This window comes from Lagenorhynchus albirostris, chromosome X (assembly GCF_949774975.1).
Source record: "Lagenorhynchus albirostris chromosome X, mLagAlb1.1, whole genome shotgun sequence".
NCBI classification, from domain to species: Eukaryota; Metazoa; Chordata; class Mammalia; order Artiodactyla; family Delphinidae; genus Lagenorhynchus; species Lagenorhynchus albirostris.
Genome location: NC_083116.1, coordinates 2,613,648 through 2,636,159, shown reverse-complemented (window position 1 = coordinate 2,636,159; position 22,512 = coordinate 2,613,648). Strand labels below are relative to the sequence as shown.

General features: G+C 42.7%; 2 protein-coding genes across 2 annotated transcripts; one reads left to right on the top strand and one right to left on the bottom strand.

The window, feature by feature from the left end:
- Positions 1 to 205: 205 nt before the first annotated feature.
- LOC132514021 (uncharacterized) lies at positions 206 to 1,102 on the bottom strand. The gene has a single exon (XM_060138658.1). The coding sequence runs from the start codon at positions 1,100 to 1,102 to the stop codon at positions 206 to 208; it is 897 nt and encodes a 298-aa protein (XP_059994641.1).
- Positions 1,103 to 2,442: 1,340 nt separating this feature from the next.
- LOC132513827 (paraneoplastic antigen Ma6F-like) lies at positions 2,443 to 4,497 on the top strand. Its single transcript, XM_060138421.1, has one exon. It carries the CDS (start codon positions 2,443 to 2,445, stop codon positions 4,495 to 4,497), a length of 2,055 nt encoding a protein of 684 aa, XP_059994404.1.
- Positions 4,498 to 22,512: the final 18,015 nt, after the last annotated feature.

The following is a 22,512-nucleotide window of genomic DNA, read 5'->3' as shown; positions in this document are numbered from 1 at the left end:
GGACTCCGGAGCCATCCACAGAGTCAGAGCGAGTCAGGAGACAGGCGGGGGCTTTGCCGGGGGCTGGACTCCGCAGGTACCGGGGGCCCTGGGAAGGAGTGGAGGTCGGGGGAGGGCTACGGGCTGCTCGGTTGGGAGTGGGGGAGCGGCGGCGGAGGGTAGCGGGCTGAAGGGGGGCTGAGGGAAGGGTCCCCCAGTGAGCGGGTCAGAGGGGAGGACTGCTGGCTTCCGGGGTGGCTGGTGGGGGGCGTTCTGGAGTCGGGGTGCAGAGGGTGGGGCTAATGGCTAAGCGTGGGGGGTGCCTGAACGGAGGGCTTCCTGCTGGTCGGGTGGGGCCGGCTTTGGGGGCCAGAGGAGAGGACGACTGGCTGCGGGGGTGGGGAGGACGGGAAGGACGGGAAGGGCGGGCCCCACCCCCGGGGCCGAGACGGGAGGGGAGGGCTAACGGCTGCGGCGTGTGGCGGGAGGAAGGCTGAGGCGGGGGTCGATGGGGAGGACTCCCGGGCGCGGGTGCGGTAGGCGTTAGGGGAGCTCCCGGCAGGGCGGGGCGTGGGGTGGGGGGGGGAGGACGCTCGTGGCAGTTAGGGGGCTCCGGCTCCCGGGTGGGCGGGGGCAAGACGGGTGGGCTCTGCGTCTGGGGTACGAGAAGCGAGAGCCCCTGGCGCTGAGTGTGCTCGGGGGAGGACTCCCCGGTGTGGGGAGGTGAGAGAGGCAGTCTGACCTCTACGCATGGCGGGGCGCCCAGCTTCCAGGGCCCAGAGCGGAGCGCCACCAGCTGGTGGGTGGGGGAGGGTGTATGGAGGGGATGTAGTGCGAGGGGTCGGGGAGGAGCCGCCTGGCCACGGGGGGAATAAGTGATGCTGAGGGGGGAGGCGCTGGGGCTGCTGTGATCTGGTGGAGGCTGTTGGCCATGGCAGATGGATTTGTGGGGGTCCAGGGAGGGGCTCTGGCCCACTGCATTAGGCATCGAGAGCTTCAGGTCGCCTCTGTCCAGGTGGCACAGGAATTGCAGAGGTGGGTGGGCAGGGCAAGGCCCTGGCCTCCACACAGAGTACACAGAATCTTTACGAGGGTGCTTTGCACATTCACCCGGACACGCCATACCAGAGTTGTAAAACAGTCTCCATAAATTTAGCAGTATTGCAAGTTTACATGATAAGTTTTCTCATCACGGGGGAATTTTATTTGATGGTACTAATGATAATATATCTTCAAATATTGGGAAACCCATGGATCAAAGAAAAATATCACAGAGGGACTTAGAAAATATTTCCAAGTGAATACTAAAAAAACACGACTTCCCAAAATTAGTTGGAGGCAGCAAAAAGCAACAGGAGGAAACTATTCCTCTAAATGCTTCTGTTAGAAGAGTCAGGACATAAAATCAGTGAGCTAACAGTCCATTGAGAGATGCTAGAATAAGAAGAGCAAAGGAAACATAAAATGAAGTAATAAGAGAGCTAAGAGAGGAAATCAGTGATAGAAAGCAAATTATGGACACGGTGAACAAAGCCATGCGCTTCTTTCAAAAGAGCAAGGAAACCGAGAAAGTCCTAGAACGATGAATCACGGAAACATAGAAAGAACGCTGATCCCCAATATGAGGAATGAAAGAGGGCCAACGTTACGGATCAGATGTACATTAACAAAGAGGATATAGGGGAATATTATGGGACATTATGGAAATGTTTATGCTAACAAATTGGAAGACTTGAAAAATTCCTTGGGAAAAAGGCAGCTTTCTAAAACTGAGGCCAGAAATGTAGAAAAGGTGACGAGCCTTCTATCTGTCTTTTTTAAAAAAATTATTTTATTTTATTTTATTATTGTTTCTTGAGTCGTACGCAACAAGTGCTCTTTTGTTATTATTTTTAAATTTTATTTTTACTTTTGGTTTCGTTGGGTCTTTGTTGCTGCGCGCGGGCTTTCTCTAGGTGCAGCGAGCGGGGGCTACTCTTCGTTGCGGTGCGCAGGCCTCTCATTACGGTGGCTTCTCTTGTTGCAGAGCACGGGCTCCAGGCATGTGGGCTTCAGTAGTTGTGTCACGTGGACTCAGTAGTTGTGGCTCGTGGGCTCTAGAGCGCTGGGTCAGTGGTTGCGGCGCGTGGGGTTAGTTGCTCCGCGGCTTGTGGGATCTTCCCGGACCAGGGATCAAACCTGTGTCCCCTGCACTGGCAGGTGGATTCTTAACCACTGCGCCACCAGGGAAGTCCCTAGCCTTCTATCTTGTAAATAAATGTAATTTATAAAAAAAGTTTCCTAAAGTCAAACAAACCAAACAGGGCAGGGAGGTGCTCCAGGCTGCTGCTGTGAGGGGCACTAGGGTGGGCTGTGTGGCACAAACATGATTCTCTCCTCTTTGGACCCACAGGCCGATTCCCACACTTCAACAGCCTGTGCAAACCTGTTTGATCGCTTCCCCCCACCCTCAGGTCCTCGAAGATGGCGATGGCTCTGGCGGTATTGCGGGACTGGTGCAGGTCGATGGGCGTGAACGCTCAGCGATCTCTGCTCATCCTGGGAATCCCAGATGACTGCAAAGACCAGGAATTCCAGGAGGCTGTGCAGGCTGCCCTGCGTTCCCTGGGCAGGTACCGAGTGCTGGGCAAGGTCTACAGAAAGGAGCTGGGGTCGAGTGTTGCCCTGGTCGAGTTTGCTGAGTGTTTAAATCGAAGCTTGCTCCCCCGGCAAATACCAGGCAAGGGAGGGCCCTGGACTGTGGTCTGCCTGCCCCAGGCCCCTGATGCTGATTCACAGGATAGACCCAATTGCCCTGCGCAGCCCCAGGGACAAGCAGTGGTTGGCAGGGTGGGTGAGGCAGGAACTGCAGGTCACTCAGGAACTGCAGGGGAGGAGGAAGCTGCAGGGGAGGCGGGAGTCGCAGGTATGGAGGGAGACACAGGTGAGGAGGAAGCCTTAGGTGAGGAGGGAGCTGAAGATGAGGAGGGAGCTGCAGGTGAGGAGGGAGCTGAAGGTGAGGCAGGAGCTTTAGGTGAGGAGGGAGCTGAAGGTGAGGAGGGAGATGAAGGTGAAGCAGGAGCTGCAGGTGAGGAGGGAGCTGAAGGTGAGGAGGGAGCTGAAGGTGAGGAGGGAGCTGAAGGTGAGGAAGGAGCTGCAGATGCGGAAGGAGCTGAGGGTGAAGCAGGAGCTGAGGGTGAAGCAGGAGCTGAAGGTGAAGCAGGAGCTGAGTCAGATGAGGAAGGAGCTGCAGGTTACAGAAATGTTGCAGGCGTGGCAGGACTTCTGAGTATGGCAGGACCCACGGGCGGGGCAATGGCTGCGCCTGAGGAAGCAGTTGTGACAGTGGCAGGCGCCATGGGTGAGGCAGGGCCCGGGACCCAGCAGTGGAGGCAGGCCTCGCAGCCCGTGCTGGACAGCATGGGCTACCAGGAGCTGGGAACCTTCTCTGGGATGGAAGAGCCGGGCCACGGGGAAGGGTCCTCTGAGAGCTGGCTGGAGCAGGCCAGCCACACGCTGCACCTGTGGCGCCACGTGTCTGAGAGGGAGAGGAGGAGGAGGCTGGTGGAGAGCTTGCGCGGCCCCGCGCTGGACCTCCTGCGCGGCCTCCTGGCGGAAGATCCCGAGCTGGCTGCCCAGGACTGCCTGGCCGCGCTGGTGCAGGTGTTTGGGAACAAGGACCCCCGGGGGAGTGCTCGGCTGAAGTTCGTGACCTGTGCCCAGCGGCCCCAGGAGACTCTCTCTGCGTACGTGATGCGCCTGGAAGGCCTGCTGCAGTCGGCCCTGGAGAAGGGGGCCATCCACCCGGCCATGGCGGACCAGGCGCGCGCCCGGCAGGTGCTGACGCGGGCCCGGCTGAACGACACGCTCCGGGACACGCTGAGGAGGAGGCGGCTGATGAGGAGGCCTCCCGGCTTTGCGGGGATGCTGCGGCTCATCCAGAGGACCGAGGCCTGGGACGCCGACCCGGCTAGCAGGGAGCACTTCCCAGGGCAGGAAGAGGCCCGTGTGGACGTTGCAGTCCTGGCAGCAGCCGCCCAGGCCGCCCCGGCCCATGAGGCCATCACCGCAGGCACCACTGCACATGGTGAAGATACCACCGCCCAGGCCGCCCGTTCCAAGGAAGGGAGCGCCGAGGACCACCCGGCACGTGAGGAGGCCAGTGCGGCAGTTGCCGGCACTGCCAAGGCTGGCGAGGCGGCCCCTGAAGACCATGGTGCCGCCAGGGCAGCCCCTGGCCCTGGGGAGACCAGCAAGGCGTCCGCGGCCACTCAGGAAGATGGAAGTGCTGCCGCCCCTGCGGGCCTAGGTCAGGCAGGACCCTCAGATGCCCCCGGGGTCCCCATGCCTGGCCGGATGGGCAGTGCTTCCCCGGTGGCCCCAGGAGGTCCTGGCTGGGAGCCAGAGGGCCTCGCCCAGGCAGGAGGCCAGGAGGCCGAGGAGACCCCCGAGGAGGGGCTCAAGCCCATCCCAGAAGAGCCGGGAAATGAGGACGGGGCTGCAGAGATGAGCCCCCCGGGGTCCACCTCGGGCCACTAGGCTCAGCAGGCCGTGGGGCTGCCAGGCTTGGAGGCAGGGGGAGGCCAGGCCTGGCAGCCTACTGGCCCCATATTAGGGGCCACTCCAGGTGCCTGGGCCTCCCTCCTGAGAGGGGACCCCTATTCATCATCCCGTGGGGCAGGTTGCTCCCTGTACTGGCAAGCCCAAATGTGTCCCTGTAGGCCCCAGAGGGACCCAGGTGTCAAGGAACCCCCAGCCCCCGCTCCCCTCCCCCCAACACACACAGCCTAGCCATCGTCCCCCCGCAGAGCCCTGAGGTGCGCCACGAGCCAGCCAAGGCTCTGGTCTCTGTGGGCCAGTGTCGTGAGCTCAACGTGTGCTTTCTGGGCATAGATTCAGGCCCAGCGCTGCCTGTTGTTGTGGAAAGGTGCATGTGTTCTCCTCTGAGCAGTCTGCCCCACCCCGGCCCCGGCACGGAGACCCGAAGCCCAGTCCCAGGAGCCGGCGGGAAGGACGGGATGGACGAGGTCACAGCCAGCACCCACCCCAGGACCTGGGCTCCCCCCCGGGACCTTGGGAAGGAAGACCTTGACCGGGGCTGCAGGAGGTCTGCGGGAGGCCCCCCAGGGCTTGTGTTCTGCTGGGCCACCCCGTTGTTCCTCGGGACTCACGTTCCCGGCTCGGTGGCATGCGCCCTGCTGTGGGACTGTCCTGTGCCCGCCATAGGGCAGGGCCGGGCCCTGGGCATGTGAGCCACAGGGGGATCAGTTGTCTTGGGGGGTGCAGGCATTGCCAGCGCCCATCGTCCTGGTGAGAGGCCACCCATGCGGCCTCTTCTTGACGGTTCACTTGATGCCAGCCCCTGGATGCTAGCTGTTGTACAGTACTACTGTACTTTTCAATGTACTGTTCTGTAAGATTTTAAATGTTTTCTTTATTTTTTGTGTTTGTTAGTTTTTTATATGTTATTTGTATGAAAAGTATTATAAACCTATTACATTACTGTACAATATAGCCAACTGTTTTAGTTGGGTATCTAAGACTTATGAACAAATTGGTCTTATGAACATGCTCTCGGAATTGAACTTGCTCATATGTAGGGGACTTACCGTATTATAGATTTGTCCATAGAATATACTACACCAAGAATGAACCCTAATGTAAACTATGGACTTTGGATGATGATGATATGTTCATATAGGCTCATCAATTGTAATAAATACACCACTCTGGTGGGGGATGTTGATAATAGGAGAGGCTACGCAAGACTGGGTGTAGAGTGCATATGGGAAATCTCCTTACCTCCTCTACTCAATATTACTGTGAACCTAGAACTACTCAATATTACTGTGAACCTAGAACTGTTCTAAAATAAGAGTGTATTATAAATAATAAAATAAAAAACACTAGATATGCAAAGAGTTAAGGTGATATGGCATATTACCTCAAGAGAAAATATTAAAAAAGAGATGCAGAGAGACAGATGATCTGGATATTGAAATCATCAGGAAATTAGTTTAAAATTAGCTGTGATTAACATTTTAAAAGAAATAGAGGAAAAGATATGAAAAAAGTCAAGAAATTCTATAGAGAATTTTAACTAATTAAAATAAGAATCAATTGGATATCCTAGAAGGGAAAAACTAAGAATTCAATGCATGGGTTTAACAGGATGATGGATGCAAAAGAACAGGATTATATAACTTGAAACTAAATTAACAAAAATACTAAAACTGAAGCACAAAAATGAATTGGAAAAAAAAACAATACAGAGAATAAGAGATGTAGGACACAGTCAATATATAACATACATGTAATGGGAGAAGAGAAAGAATGGGGTAGAAGCAACATTCAGACAACATCCAAAAAGTTTACAAAACTAAGGAAAGACATAAACCCACAGAATCAAGAACGTTAGTGAACAGGATAAGCAGGATAAACAAAAAGAAATCCACACCTAGGCACATCATAGTCAAGGTGTTAAAAACCAAAGATGCAGAGAAAATCTTTAAGCAGCCAGAAGAATAAAAGACACTACATTCCAGGGAACAATATTGAAATGAAGGCAGACTTCTCAAAAGAAACAACACAAGTCAGAAGCCAATGTTGTGACACTTTTTAAGTGCTAAAGTAAAAATAAACACACAGAACTACCAACATAGAATTATATATCCAAAGAAAATATTCTTCAACAATGTGGGTGACATAAAGAGTGTTTCAGATAAACAAAGACTGAAAGAATTCCTCACCAGCAGACCAACACTGAAAGAAAAAAAGCAAAGACAATTATTCAGGAAAAAGGAAAATGATCCCAGACAGAAACATGGTAAATATAAGTGCATATTTACAATAACTGTAATATTTTATAGAGTTTATATGTAAAGCTAAAGTGCTTGACAGAAATAATGCAAAAGCTGAGAAACGGATGAATGGAGTTTAAAGGTTCTAGCAGCATCAGAGAAGTGGTACAAATAATTTCTATTAAACGGTGATAAGTCAGAGATTGCTGCTATACTTTCTAAGGTAATTACTAAAAGAAGAAGATATAACTGAGAAGACAGTATAACTGAAGTTATTAGAGGGAAATATACAAAATTAAAATGTTGATTAATCTAAAAGGAGGCAAGAATGAAGAAAAAAGGAATGTAAAAAAAGACTCAAATAGAAAATGTATCAATAGGTGGTAAATATACTCTAAATCAGATTATGTGAGCAATTAACTATAAATAAACCAAATATTCCCAAGTAAAACACTAAGATTGTCAGATTGGATTTTAGAAAGCCCGAATATATGCAAGTTACAAGAGGTGAACTTTAAATGTTAAGATGTCAAAAAATTGAATATAAAAGGACAAAAATGATATACCATGAAATAATTGACAAAAACACCTTGTATTATTATATTAATATCAGAAAAAGTAAGCAGCAGTACTAGAGATAAAGAGAGATATTTCAAAATTATAAAGGGGATTAATCAAAGATGATGACATTGTAGTCCTCTATGAGAGGTGTCAAACAATTTGTGGGCATCTTTCATCTACCTCATGACCCAATTAAGATACCAGCAGAGATTTTTGCAGAAATTGACAAGTTGATTCTAAATTCATATATTAATGCAAAGGGCTAAAATAGCCAAAAGCAATCATGAAGAAAAAGAACAAATCTGGAGGACTTACACTACTATGTATCACGCTATGGTTAGTAAGACACTGTGATATCGGTGCAAGGATATACTATTTGGAATGACCATGGGTATAATGTAAAAAAGTAAAGTGTTCAGGCATATAGTATCACATGATATTTTTATTAAGGTGATATTGCAGTGCAGAGGTGAAAGTATAGTCTTTCAACTGCCATTATATCCCAAACATACCATATGAATTGCAAATGAATTGCAGTTTTATGCTAAAAATAAAACAATAAATATTTTATATTATATAAGTTTCAGGTGTACAGCAATATAGTTTGATATCTGTATACACTACAGAGTGATTACCACAGCAAAGCTAGTTGCCATCCATCCCCAGTATAGTTGACCCCCTTCACCCGTTTCACCCACCCCCCCCAACCCCCTTCCACTCTGGTAACCGCTGATCTGTTCTCTGTATCTATGATGTTAACTCCATATGTTTGTTTTGTTTTATTTTGTTTGTTCATTTGTCTTGTTTTTTGTATTCCACATATGAGTGAAATAATACAGTGCTTGTCTTTCTCCATCTCACTTATTTCACTTAGCATAATACCTCCAAGGTCCATCCATGTTGTTGCAACTGACAGGATTTCATTCTTTTTGTATGAATGAGTAGTATTCCACTGTGTGTGTGTATATATATATATGCATATATATATGCATATATATGTGTATATATATATATAAAACAATCTTTTGTTTGTTTGTTTGTTTTTGCAGTACGCTGGCGTCTCACTGCTGTGGCCTCTCCCGTTGCGGAGCACAGGCTCCGGACGCGCATGCTCAGCGGCCATGGCTCACGGGCCCAGCCGCTCCGCGGCATGTGGGATCTTCCCGGACCGGGGCACGAACCCGTGTCCCCTGCATCGGCAGGCGCACTCTCAACCACTGTGCCACCAGGGAAGCCCGATATATATATATAACAATCTTTTATAGAAAAATACCACTAAGGAAAAATCTGCTTGTGACTTTGGTATAGGAAGATATGTTTTAAACAGAACAGAAAAAGCACTAATGATGAAAGAAAAAAATTGATAACTTTGGCCACATTAAAATTAAGATCTGTTCATCAAAACACATGAATAAAAAATGAAAAAGCAATCCACAGGATGGGAGATGACATTTGAAATACACATATCTGGCAAGCAACTTATATCAAGAAAATACAAAGGACTCCTACAAAACAATAAGAAAAAGACAACCCATCTAGAAAAAATAGGCAAATGACTTGAACAGAACTCCACCAAAAAAGCATATTCAAATATACAATATATTTGAAAAGGTGTTCAAATTCATTCTCATCAGAGAGAAGCAAATAAGCAAATTAAAAGATAAAGAGATACCACTACATCCCCACTTGAATGGTTAAAATGTAAATGAAAAATATAAAATACCCAACATTGGCAAAAATGTGTAACAATGGTATGCTGGTAAATGTTTAACAACTGGGTTTCTAAAAAAATAAATAGAAGCCATGATTTTTGTAGTTTCTACTCTTAACAGTGTACATACTACAACCACAGCCAATTTCAATCAACCATCCTGAGGTCACTGAACACAGTTGGGAAGAGACACTCACAATTGGCTCTTGAAAGACAGTATGGCCTGCCTCCAGAACACCACTGATGTGGAGCAACAATAATTCTCACATACTGCTGGTGGGAGCATAAATTAATACAAATAGTTTGGAAAACTCTTTGGCAATTTCTTCTAAAAGTTTAAGATATCCATACCCATATTACACAGCAATTCTATTCTAGAGTATATACTCAACAGAAATGCATCTATATCTTCACCAAAAGACATATTCAAGAATTCTCACAGAAGTATTATATGTAAGAGCCAAACAATTTGGATGCTACCCAAATCCCTATCAACAGTTTCAAGGATAAACAAATTGTAATTTAGTGACATAATGATATACTATAGATCAGCAGTCAACAAATTGTGGCCCACAGGACAAATTTGGCCATCCCACTGTTGTTATAGCCTCTGAGCTAAGAATGTTACATTTTAAAATGATTACATTTTAAATACTTATATAATTACCTACATAATATTATCAATTTTGCCTCTTGGCCCACAAGTATTAAGCTATTTGCTACCTGGCCCTTTAAGAAAAAGTTTGCTGACCCCTGCTATAAATCAATGAGAGTGAATAATTTACAGCGGTGATCTCTGGACCAGCAGCAGCAGCAGCAACAACTTGTTAGAAATGCAAACTCCTGCGAACCACCCCAGATATATTGAATCAAACTCTGGGGCTGTGACCCAGCAATGCATGTTTTAACTAAGCCCCCTGGTAATTCTGATGCATGCTAAAGTTCAAGAACCATTGATCTACAACCCTAAAAACATGAATGAATATCACAAACATAATGTTGAGTGTAAGAACACAGATACAATAAAGAACATACTATAAGCTTCCATTTAAATAAACTTTAAAAACAGGTAATGCTATTAAAAAATCAGAACAGTGGCTACTCATGTAAAGTGATTAGCTGGTGGTTGGGAGCACATGGTGGGATTTTGGAGTACTTGTAATGTTTCTTTATGTGGTTGAAGCTTACCTGCAATTTCCTTGGACTAAGGGAGTTTGTGGAATGTAGAACTTTCAATGCTAAAAGTGGAACAGTCCCAGGAAAATGGTGAGAGTCCTAGGAAAACTGGGGCAAGTTGGTCACCTTAGATAGTTACATATCTATATGTACATTATATTCCATACATTGTCTCAAATCAAGTATCTATAAATAAACCCAACAGAAGATGTTGTAGACCATTACAAAAAATGTAAAAGACTCAGACATTAAATAAGACTTAAGTAAATTCAAGTATATACCGTATTCATGAATTAAAGGATTCAATATTGTAATGATGTCCATTTTCTCAAAACTGATAGATTCAATGCAATACTAATCAAAATCCAAACTTTATTTTTGGTATTTTGTTTTATTTTGATGTAACTATATAGATGGATTTTAAAATTCATTCAGAATTGAAAAAGGGCAAAAATAGCTTTTCGTGTACCTATTGGCCATTTGTATGTCTTGTGTGGAAAAATATTTATCGGGTCCTTTGCCCATTTTTAAATTGGATTATTTGGTTTCTTGCTATTGAGTTGTACAAGTTTAATACATATTTTGGATGTTAACTCCATATAAGATGTGTGGTTGGCAAACATATTCTCCCATTCCATATGTTGATTTTTTTGTTTTGTTGATGGTTTCCTTTGCAGGACAGGAGCTTTTTAATTTGATGCAGTCACACTTGTTTATTTTTGCCTTTGTTGTCTTTACTTCTGGTGTCAAATCGAAAAAAAATCAATAACTTCCCCCAACCACAATTTTCTTAGTCACAATAGTAATGAAAACAGAAATAATAGTGAAACTATTATTGTGGGGCTTTTTATGTGTCAGGCATTGCTTTAATTACTTCACATGTATTATCTCATAATCCTTATGAAAACATATTCTGTGATTATTATTTATCCACATTTTACAAATGACTAAACTGAAGCATAGAGAGGTTAAATAATTTGCTCAAGATCAAAAAAGTATTTTTGGATATGTGGTTCATACCTAGGCCTGTCTGTCTCCAAAGCTGAGGTCCTTTTGCTCAACATTTTGTGTGCAAGATTCAGATTGCTGTATATTTTATACTTTTACAAATACTATGATTGTGGTTGGACAAAAACATTCATAATCAAGTTGGTCTGTCTAAAGTCAAGTAGATCCTTGGTGATACTCAACAATCCTACCACATTTCTTTTCCATACATTTTCCCACTCTCCTAGAAGACTATTTCTCACTTCATCTTTACTGAAACCACCAACACCCCCTTCCCAACCTCCCTCTCAAATGATGACCTTTCTTCCTATGTCACTGAGAAAAGACAGGCTATCAGAAGAAAACATCTAACAAGCTTACCACATCTACTCACCCACCAACATTATGCCTATATATTATGCCTTTTTCCCACTACTGTGGATAAACTATCCCTGCTCCTACCCCTCCACTTGTGCCCTGGTTGCCATCTATGTCCCTTCAAGGATAGCACTGAAAAAATTCTACCCCCTCTCTTGCACATCATCACTTCTCCCTCTTTGCTGGATCATCCTCATGACTACTCTGTAATATATATCATCTGTAAAAACCTTTCTCTTAACCCCACATCTCTTCTCAGCTACAACCCCATTTCTTTGTTCCCCTTTAGAGTATAAAACTCCTCAAAAGAGTTGTCTGAACTTACTACCCCAGATTTTTCACCCTCTGTTCTCTCTTGAATCCACTACAATTTACCACCACTCCACTGATGCTTTTATAGAGCATACCCCTTTATACCACCTTTGCCAAATTCTTTGCCAAATCCAAATCCTATAAACAATTAACATGACTTTTAAGCTATATTTGATATGTGACCACTCACTCCTTCTTGAAACATTTGTTATATTTGATTCTAGGATACCATACCCTCCCCTCTTTATTTTTCTCCTATGCTCTGGATGCTCATTATTAATCTCCTTTGCTAGCCACTCTTAGCCTCTCTGTCTCCAATGTTGGAAAGTCCTAGGGCTTGGTGCTTAAATCTTTTCTCTTCTCTCTGTACTCATTCCTTAACAGATCTCCTCTAGTCTCTTCATTTTAAATAGTTTTATATGCTTATGACTCCAGAATTTACATTTCTAGACCAGATATCTTCCCTAAAGTGCACCTCAAACTTAATATATCCAAAACCAAAATCCAGATTTTCACTTCTAAACCTGTTCTTCCTACAGTCTTCATAATCTCAATAAATGGCAACTACAACTTTCCCATTATGGATGCCACAAAGAACTTGAGAGTTATCTTAACTTCATTCTTTTTCTCACCTCCTACTTTCAATCCATCAGTAAATCCTGTTGACTCTACTTTCAAAGAACATTCATAATCTGACCACATCTCACCACATCTGTTTCCACTGCTACCAGTCTAGTTCTGGCCACCATCATCTTTAGCCTGGCCTATTGTAACAGCCTCACAGATTCCTGCTTCCACTTTTGAATCCCCTACTGCCTATTCTTCACTCTGCAACCAGAGTGAAACTTTTAAAACATATATAATACTATGTTACTCATCAATTCAAAATTATCCAAAAGCCTGCCAATTCACTCAGAGTAAAAGCCAAAGCCTTCATAACGGCCTGAAAAACCCTCAATAACTTTTTAAACTTTATCTTCTACTACTCTCCTTTTTCATCATTTCACTCCTTATTATTCTCAAATACATCAGGTATGCCCCACCTCTTCCTGCAACACTTTCTGCCAGTTCATGGCTCCCTACCTTCTTTCAGGTCTCTGCTCAAATGTAACTTCAATAGAATGGACTTCACATCTGGCCAACTCTATTTGTTTATTTTCTATCTTCACACCATAATCTTCATGAAGGCAAACCGTTTGCCTGATTTTTTATCCTGGTTTGTCCCCAGAAAGTAGAATAGCTCCTGACACACAAAAATTTCCCAATAAATACTTATTGAAAGAATACATGAACAAATGAAGAATAATCTGTTTCCTCTCCCCTCCCCTCAAATAAAAGATTCTAATAAACAGTAATAAAAATAATGAAAGACATAAATCAGGAACCTGGGATTAACATTCACACACTACTATATATAAAACAGATAATCAACAAGGGCCTACTGTATAGCACAGGGAACTCTACTCAATATTCTGTAATGACCTATATGGGAAAAGAATCTGAAAAAGAATGGATATATGTATATATATATAACTGAATCACTTTGCTGTACACCTGAAACTAACACAACATGTAAATCAACTATACTCCACAATAAAATAAATTTTTTAAAAAAATGAAAGAATAGGTGGTCTGTTTACCCAGTTTTCAAAGGAATTCTGATGAGATATGTAATTCAGAAATGAATTAGTTTCCTATTGCTGCTCTAACAAATTACTACAGACCTAGTGGCTTAAAGTAACACAAATTTCTTTTCTTACAATTCTAGAGGTCAGAAGTCTAAAATTGGTTGGCAGGTCTACCCTCCTACTGGAGGCTCTAAGCAAGAATCTATTCTTTGCTTTTTCCAGCTTCTAGTGGCTGCCCTCAATCCTTGTCTCATGGCCCCATTCCTCCATCTTCAAAGCAGCAGCATAATATCTTCAAGCTCTCTCTCTCTCTCTCTCTCTCTCTTTCTCTCCAGCTTCCATTATCAGAGCTCCTTCTCTGATTCTGACCTTACTGCTTCCCTCTCATAAGGACCTGTGTGATTACACTGTGCCCACACAGATAATCAAGGAAAATCTCCCCACCTCAAGATCCTTAACTATCACATCTGCAAAGTCTCTTTTGGCATGTCAGGTAACATATTCACAGATTCCCAGGATTAGGACATGGGCATCTTTTGAGGGACATTATTCAGCTTACCATAAGGTAGAACAATTCAAGAAATAAAATAGGTAAAACTTACATAGTGCTTACTATGCACCAGGCCATCATTCTAAGCACTTTACATAAAGCATCTTAATTAGAGTTCAATAAGATGCTGCATGTAAAGTCACATTATTTGTGTTGTTGGTAGTTACTATTATTATCTCCATTTTTGATACATTAGGAAACTAAGACACAGAGAAGTAAGGTAACTTGATCACTTAATTTCCAACATATTGAATAAAAAAAACTTCAGATCAATACTGAAAGCTGGAAAATATGGGGATATTCCTTCAAAATTCTGGAAAATAATTATTTCCAGCTTAGAACTGTACCCTGCCAAAGTACTAACCAGTTTTGATGGTAAAATAAATGTCTTTACAGATATCCAAGAATTAAAAAAAATTTACCTTCAACACACTCTTTCTCAGGGAGCTGCTAGAATAGGTGCTGTAGTAAAATAGAGCATAATTTAAGAAAAGAAAATGAGATCCAAACAACAAACAAACAAAAAAACAGGAACTCCAACCCAAGATGGAAGAGAAGAGAATTCCAAAGTTGTCCTGAAAATGGATATTCCCAAGATTACAGCTGTGTAGCAGACCTAAAGAGCAACCAGACCTAGAGAGCAACCAGGGCCTCAACAACAAAAAATGCAATTGAGAGATTATATAATATTTCTGAACATAATTAAAAGATATTTATGCTTAATGATTGATCAAGAAAAAGGTAAACAGACGAATAACTAGGTACCATGAACTCCACGTAAGGCAACAGGTTGTACAAGAGAAGAATTGACACCATGTTACAATAAGTTACCAAACTACTGAGAGAATAGGAAGAAGTGTGTGTGTGTGTGTGTGTGTGTGTGTGTGTGTGTGTACATGTGCACACACACTGGTCAATGGGAATGTCTATGAGAAAGTGGTCATTATTGTTCATACAGAAAGTAGGAGCTGAGGCTCGGGCTTCGGTCGGAGCGCAGGGAGAGGACTGAGGTTGGCGGCGTGAACACAGACTGCAGGGGGTTAGTGCGCCACGGCTAGCCAGGAGGGAGTCCGGGGAAAAGTCTGGACCTGCCGAAGAGGCAAGAGACTTTTCCTTCCCTCTTTGTTTCCTGGTGCATGAGGAGAGGGGATTAAGAACGCTGCTTAAAGGAGCTCCAGAGACGGGCGTGGGCCGCGGCTAACAGCGCGGACCCCAGAGATGGGCATGAGACGCTAAGGCTGCTGCTGACACCACCAAGAAGCCTGTGTGCGAGCACAGGTCACTATCCACACCCCCCTTCCGGGGAGCCTGTGCAGCCCGCCACTGCCAGGGTCCCGGGATCCAGGGACAACTTCCCTGGGAGAACACACGGCGCGCCTCAGGCTGGTGCAACGTCACGCCGGCCTCTGCCGCCGCAGGCTCGCCCTACACTCCGTGATCCTCACTGCCCCCCGGCCTGAGTGAGCCAGAGCCCCCGAATCAGAGGTTCCTTTAACCCCTTCCTGTCTGAGCGAAGAACAGACGCCCTCCGGCGACCTACATGCAGAGGCGGGGCCAATCCAAAGCTGAGCCCCTGGGAACTGTGAGAACAAAGAAGAGAAAGGGAAATCTCTCCCAGCAGCCTCAGGAGCAGCGGATTAAATCTCCACAATCAACTTGATGTACCCTGCATCTGTGGAATACATGAATAGACAACGAATCATCCCAAATTGAGGAGGTGGACTTTGAGAGCAAGATTTATGATTTTTTCCCCTTTTCCTCGTTTTGTGAGTGTGTATGTGTATGCTTCTGGGTGAGATTTTGTCTGTATAGCTTTGCTTCCACCATTTGTCCGAGGGTTCTATCAGTCCGTTTTTTGTTGTTTTTTTGTTTGTTTTTAAAATTTTTTTCTTAATAATTACTTTTTATTTTAATAACTTTATTTTATTTAACTTTATCTTCGTTCTTTCTTTCCTTCCTTCCCTCCTTTAGACAACGAATCATCCCAAATAGAGCAGGTGGACTTTGAGAGCAAGATTTATGATTTTTTCCCCTTTTCCTCGTTTTGTGAGTGTGTATGTGTACGCTTCTGTGAGAGATTTTGTCTGTATAGCTTTGCTTCCACCATTTGTCCCAGGGTTCTATCCATCCGTTTTTATGTTTTTTGTGTTTTCTTTCCTCTTAATAATTATTTTTTTATTTTAATAACTTTATTATATTTTATCTTACTTTATTTTATTTTACTTTATCTTCTTTCTTTCTTTTCTTCCTTCCTTCCCTCCTTCCTTCCTCCCTCCCTCCCTCCCTTCTTTCTTTCTTTCTTCCTTCCTTTCTTCCTTTCTACTTCTACTAATTCTTTCTTACTACTTCTTCTCCCTTTTCTTCTGAGCCGTGTGGCTGAAAGGCTCTTGGTGCTGCAGGCAAGAGTTAGTGCTGTGCCTCTGAGGTGGGAGAGCCAACGTCAGGACATTGGTCCACAAGAGACCTCCCAGCTGCACATAATATCAAATGGTGAAAATCTCCCAGAGATCTCCATCTCAACACTAGCACCCAGCTTCACTCAACGACGAGCAAGCTACAGTGCTGGACATCCTATGCCAAAAAACTAGTAAGACAGGATCACAACCCCACCCATTCGCAGAGAGGCTGCCCAAAATCATAATAAGTCGACAGACACCCCAACACACACCACCAGACGTGGACCTGCCCACCAGAAAGACAAGATCCAGCCTCATCCACCAGAACACAGGCACTAGTCTCCTCCACCAGGAAGCCTACACAACCCACTGAACCAATCTTAGCCATTGGGGACAGACACCAAAAACAACGGGAACTACGAACCTGCAGCCTGCAAAAAGGAGACCCCAAACACGGTAAGATAAGCAAAATGAGAAGACAGAAAAACACATAGCAGATGAAGGAGCAAGATAAAAACCCACCAGACCTAATAAATAAAGAGGAAATAGGCAGTCTACCTGAAAAAGAATTCAGAATAATGATAGTAAAGATGATCCAAAATCTTGGAAATAGAATAGACAAAATGCAAGAAACGTTTAACAAGGACCTAGAAGAATTAAAGATGAAACAAACAATGATCAACAACACAATAAATGAAATGAAAAATACTCTAGATGGGATCAATAGCAGAATTACTGAGGCAGAAGAACGGATAAGTGACCTGGAAGATAAAATAGTGGAAATAACTACTGCAGAGCAGAATAAAGAAAAAAAATGAAAAGAACTGAGGACAGTCTCAGAGACCTCTGGGACAACATTAAACGCACCAACATTCGAATTATAGGGGTTCCAGAAGAAGAGAAAAAGAAAGGAACTGAGAAAATATTTGAAGAGATTATAGTTGAAAACTTCCCTAATATGGGAAAGGAAATAGTTAATCAAGTCCAGGAAGCACAGAGAGTCCCATAGAGGATAAATTCAAGGAGAAATATGGCAAAACACATATTAATCAAACTGTCAAAAATTAAATACAATGAAAACATATTAAAAGCAGCAAGGGAAAAAAACAAATAACACACAAGGGAATCCCCATAAGGTTAACAGCTGATCTCTCAGCAGAAACTCTGCAAGCGAGAAGGGAGTGGAAGGACATATTGAAAGTGATGAAGGAGAAAAAAAACTGCAACCAAGGTAACTCTACCCAGCAAGGATCTCATTCAGATTTGATGGAGAAATTAAAACCTTTACAGACAAGCAAAAGCTGAGAGAGATCAGCACCACCAAACCAGCTCTACAACAACTGCTAAAGGAACTTCTCTAGGCAAGAAACACAAGAGAAGGAAAAGACCTACAATAACGAACCCAAAACAATTAAGAAAATGGGAATGGGAACATACATATCGATAATTACCTTAAATGTAAATGGACTAAATGCTCCCACCAAAAGACACAGATTGGCTGAATGGATACAAAAACAAGACACATATATTTGCTGTCTACAAGAGACCCACTTCAGACCTAGAGACACATACAGACTGAAAGTAAGGGGATGGAAAAAGGGACTTCATGCAAATGGAAACCAAAAGAAAGCTGGAGTAGCAATTCTCATAGCAGACAAAATAGACTTTAAAATAAAGACTATTAGAAGAGACAAAGAAGGACACTACATAATGATCAAGGGATCGATCCAAGAAGAAGATATAACAATTGTAAATATTTATGCACCCAACATAGGAGCACCCCAATACAGAAGGCAAATACAAACAGCCATAAAAGGGGAAATCGACAGCAACACATTCATAGTAGGGGACTTTAACACCCCACTTTCAGCAATGGACAGATCATCCAAAATGAAAATAAATAAGGAAACCCAAGCTTTAAATTATACATTCAACAAGATGGACTTAATTGATATTTATAGGACATTCAATCCAAAATCAACAGAATACACATTTTTCTCTAGTGCTCATGGAACATTCTCCAGGATAGATCATATCTTGGGTCACAACTCAAGCCTTGGTAAATTTATAAGAAAATTGAAATTGTATCAAGTATCTTTTCTGACCACAATGCTATGAGACTAGATATTAATTACAGTAAAAGATCTGTAAAAAATACAAACACATGGAGGCTAAACAATACACTACTTAATAACGAAGTGATAACTGAAGAAATCAAAGATGATATGAAAAAATACCTAGAAATAAATGACAATGGAGACACAACGACCCAAAACCTATGGGATGCAGCAAAAGCAGTTCTAAGAGGGAAGTTTATAGCAATACAATCCTACCTTAAGAAACAGGAAACATCTCCAATAAACAACCTAACCTTGCACCTAAAGCAATTAGAGAAAGAAGAACAAAAAAACCCCAAAGTTAGCAGAAGGAAAGAAATCATAAAAATCAGATCAGAAATAAATGAAAAAGAAATGAAGGAAACGATAGCAAAGATCAATAAAACTAAAAGCTGGTTCTTTGAGAAGATAAACAAAATTGTTAAACCATTAGCCAGACTCATCAAGAAAAAAATGGAGAAGACTCATATCAATAGAATTAGAAATGAAAAAGGAGAAGTAACAACTGACACTGCAGAAATACAAAGGATCATGAGAGATTACTACAAGCTACTCTATGCCAAAAAAATGGACAACCTGGAAGAAATGGACAAATTCTTAGAAAGGCACAACCTGCAAAGACTGAATCAGGAAGAAATAGAAAATATGAACAGACAAATCACAAGCACTGAAATTGAAACTGTGATTAAAAATCTTCCAGCAAACAAAAGCCCAGGACCAGATGGCTTCACAGGCGAATTCTATCAAACATTTAGAGAAGAGATAACACCTATCCTTCTCAAATGCTTCCAAAATATAGCAGAGGGAGGAACACTCCCAAACTCATTCTACGAGGCCACCATCACCCTGATACCAAAACTAGACAAGGATGTCACAAAGAAAGAAAACTACAGGCCAACATCACTGATGAACATAGATGCAAAAATCCTCAACAAAATGCTAGCAAACAGAATCCAACAGCACATTAAAAGGATCATACAACATGATCAAGTGGGGTTTATTCCAGGAATGCAAGGATTCTTCAATGTACGCACATCAATCAATGTGATACATCATATTAACAAATTGAAGGAGAAAAACCATATGATCATCTCAGTAGATTCAGAGAAAGCTTTCGACAAAATTCAACACCCATTTATGATAAAAACCCTGCAGAAAGTAGGCATAGAGGGAACTTTCCTCAACATAATAAAGGCCATATATGACAAACCCACAGCCAACATCATCCTCAGTGGTGAAAAACTGAAAGCATCTCCACTAAGATCAGGAACAAGACAAGGTTGCCCACTCTCACCACTCTTATTAAACATAGTTTTGGAAGTTTTAGCCACAGCAATCAGAGAAGAAAAGGAAATAAAAGGAATCCAAACCGGAAAAGAAGAAGTAAAGCTGTCACTATTTGCAGATGACATGATACTATACATAGAGAATCCTAAAGATGCTACCAGAAAACTACTAGAGCTAATCAATGAATTTGGTAAAGTAGCAGTATACAAAATTAATGCACAGAAATCTCTGGCATTCCTATACACTAATGATGAAACATCTGAAAGTGAAATCAAGAAAACACTCCCATTTACCATTGCAACAAAAAGAATAAAATATCTAGGAATAAACCTGCTTAAGGAGACAAAAGACCTGTATGCAGAAAACTATAAGACTCTGTTGAAAGAAATTAAAGATATAGAAACTGATGGAGAGATATACCATGTTCTTCGATTGGAAGAATCAACACTGAGAAAATGACTCTACAACCCAAAGCAATCTACAGATTCAATGCAATCCCTATCAAACTACCACTGGCATTTTTCACAGAACTAGAACAAAAAATTTCACAATTTGTATGGAAACACAAAAGACTTCGAGTAGCCAAAGCAATCTTGAGAACGAAAAACGGAGCTGGAGGAATCAGGCTCCCTGACTTCAGACTATACTACAAAGCTACAGTAATCAAGACAGTATGGTACTGGCACAAAAACAGAAATATAGATCAATGGAACAGGATAGAAAGCCCAGAGAAAAACCGACACACATATGGTCACCTAATCTTTGATAAAGGAGGCAGGAATGTACAGTGGAGAAAGGACAGCCTCTTCAATAAGTGGTGCTGGGAAAACTGGACAGCTACATGTAAAAGTATGAAATTAGATCACTCCCTAACACCATACACAAAAATAAGCTCAAAATGGATTAAAGACCTAAATCTAAGGCCAGAAACTATCAAACTCTTAGAGGAAAACATAGGCAGAACTCTCTATGACATAAGTCACAGCAAGATCCTTTTTGACCCACCTCCTAGAGAAATGGAGATAAAAACAAAAATAAACAAATGGGACCTAATGAAACTTCAAAGCTTTTGCACAGCAAAGGAAACCATAAACAAGACCAAAAGGCAACCCTCAGAATGGGAGAAAATATTTGCAAATGAAGCAACTGACAAAGGATTAATTTCCAAAATTTACAAGCAGCTCATGCAGCTCAATAACAAAAAAACAAAGAACCCAATCCAAAAATGGGCAGAAGACCTAAATAGACATTTCTCCAAAGAAGATATACAGACTGCCAACAAGCACATTAAAGAATGCTCAACATCATTAATCAATAGAGAAATGCAAATCAAAACTACAATGAGATATCATCTCACACCAGTCAGAATGGCCATCAAAAAATCTAGAAACAGTAAATGCTGGAGAGGGTGTGGAGAAAAGGGAACACTCTTGCACTGCTGGTGGGAATGTGAATTGGTTCAGCCACTATGGAGAACAGTATGGAGGTTCCTCAAAAAACTACAAATAGAACTACCATATGACCTAGCAATCCCACTACTGGGCATATACCCGGAGAAAACCAAAATTCAGAAAGAGTCATGTACCAAAATCTTCATTGCAGCTCTATTTACAATAGCCAGGACATGGAAGCAACCTAAGTGTTCATCAACAGATGAATGGATAAAGAAGATGTGGCACATATATACAATGGAATATTAGCCATAAAAAGAAACGAAATTGAGCTATTTGTAATGAGGTGGATAGACCTAGAGTCTGTCATACAGAGTGAAGTAAGTCAGAAAGAGGAAGACAAATACTGTATGCTAACACATATATATGGAATTTAAGGAAAAAAATGTCATGAAGAACCTAGGGGTAAGACAGGAATAAAGACACAGACCTACTGGAGAATGGACTTGAGGATATGGGGAGGGGGAAGGGTGAGATGTGACAAAGCGAGAGAGAGGCATGGACATATATACACTAACAAACGTAAGGTAGATAGCTAGTGGGAAGCAGCCGCATAGCACAGGGAGATCAGCTCGGTGCTTTGTGACCGCCTGGAGGGGTGGGATAGGGAGGGTGAGAGGGAGGGAGACGCAAGAGGGAAGAGATATGGGAACATATGTATATATATAACTGATTCATTTTGTTGTAAAGCAGAAACTAACAAACCATTGTAAAGCAATTATACTCCAATAAAGATGTTAAAAAAAAGATAGTAAAGAGCTAGTTGAATAAAAGAGTACTTTACATTTCAAAAAAAAATCTGTTCAAGGGGTGTGCAGCAGTAACATCATCTTCAGCAGAAGGGGACACAGAACTAGTAAGAACTCAAATTCTTTGTAAAGCTCAAATTCCCCAAAATCAATAATTCTGGTATTTAGCGTGGTTCCCAGATTCTTACTATAAGCTTTTATCATTAGACCACAGAGACCAGAGCTGAATTTCTTGCTTTGTTGTTTTTTTTTTCTTTTACCAGATCATACAACTATAAGAAAACCACATGTCCAGATATCTTTTCCCTAGAAGGGTCATTCTGAAATCTATTCCCTGTAGCATAAGCACAGTGAGCCTCCTTAAAAAAAAAAAAGAAAAGAAAAGAAAGAAAGTAAACAGGCAGTACCAAAAGAAATTGCAAAGAAATAACAGTTTATAACTGTTATTTAG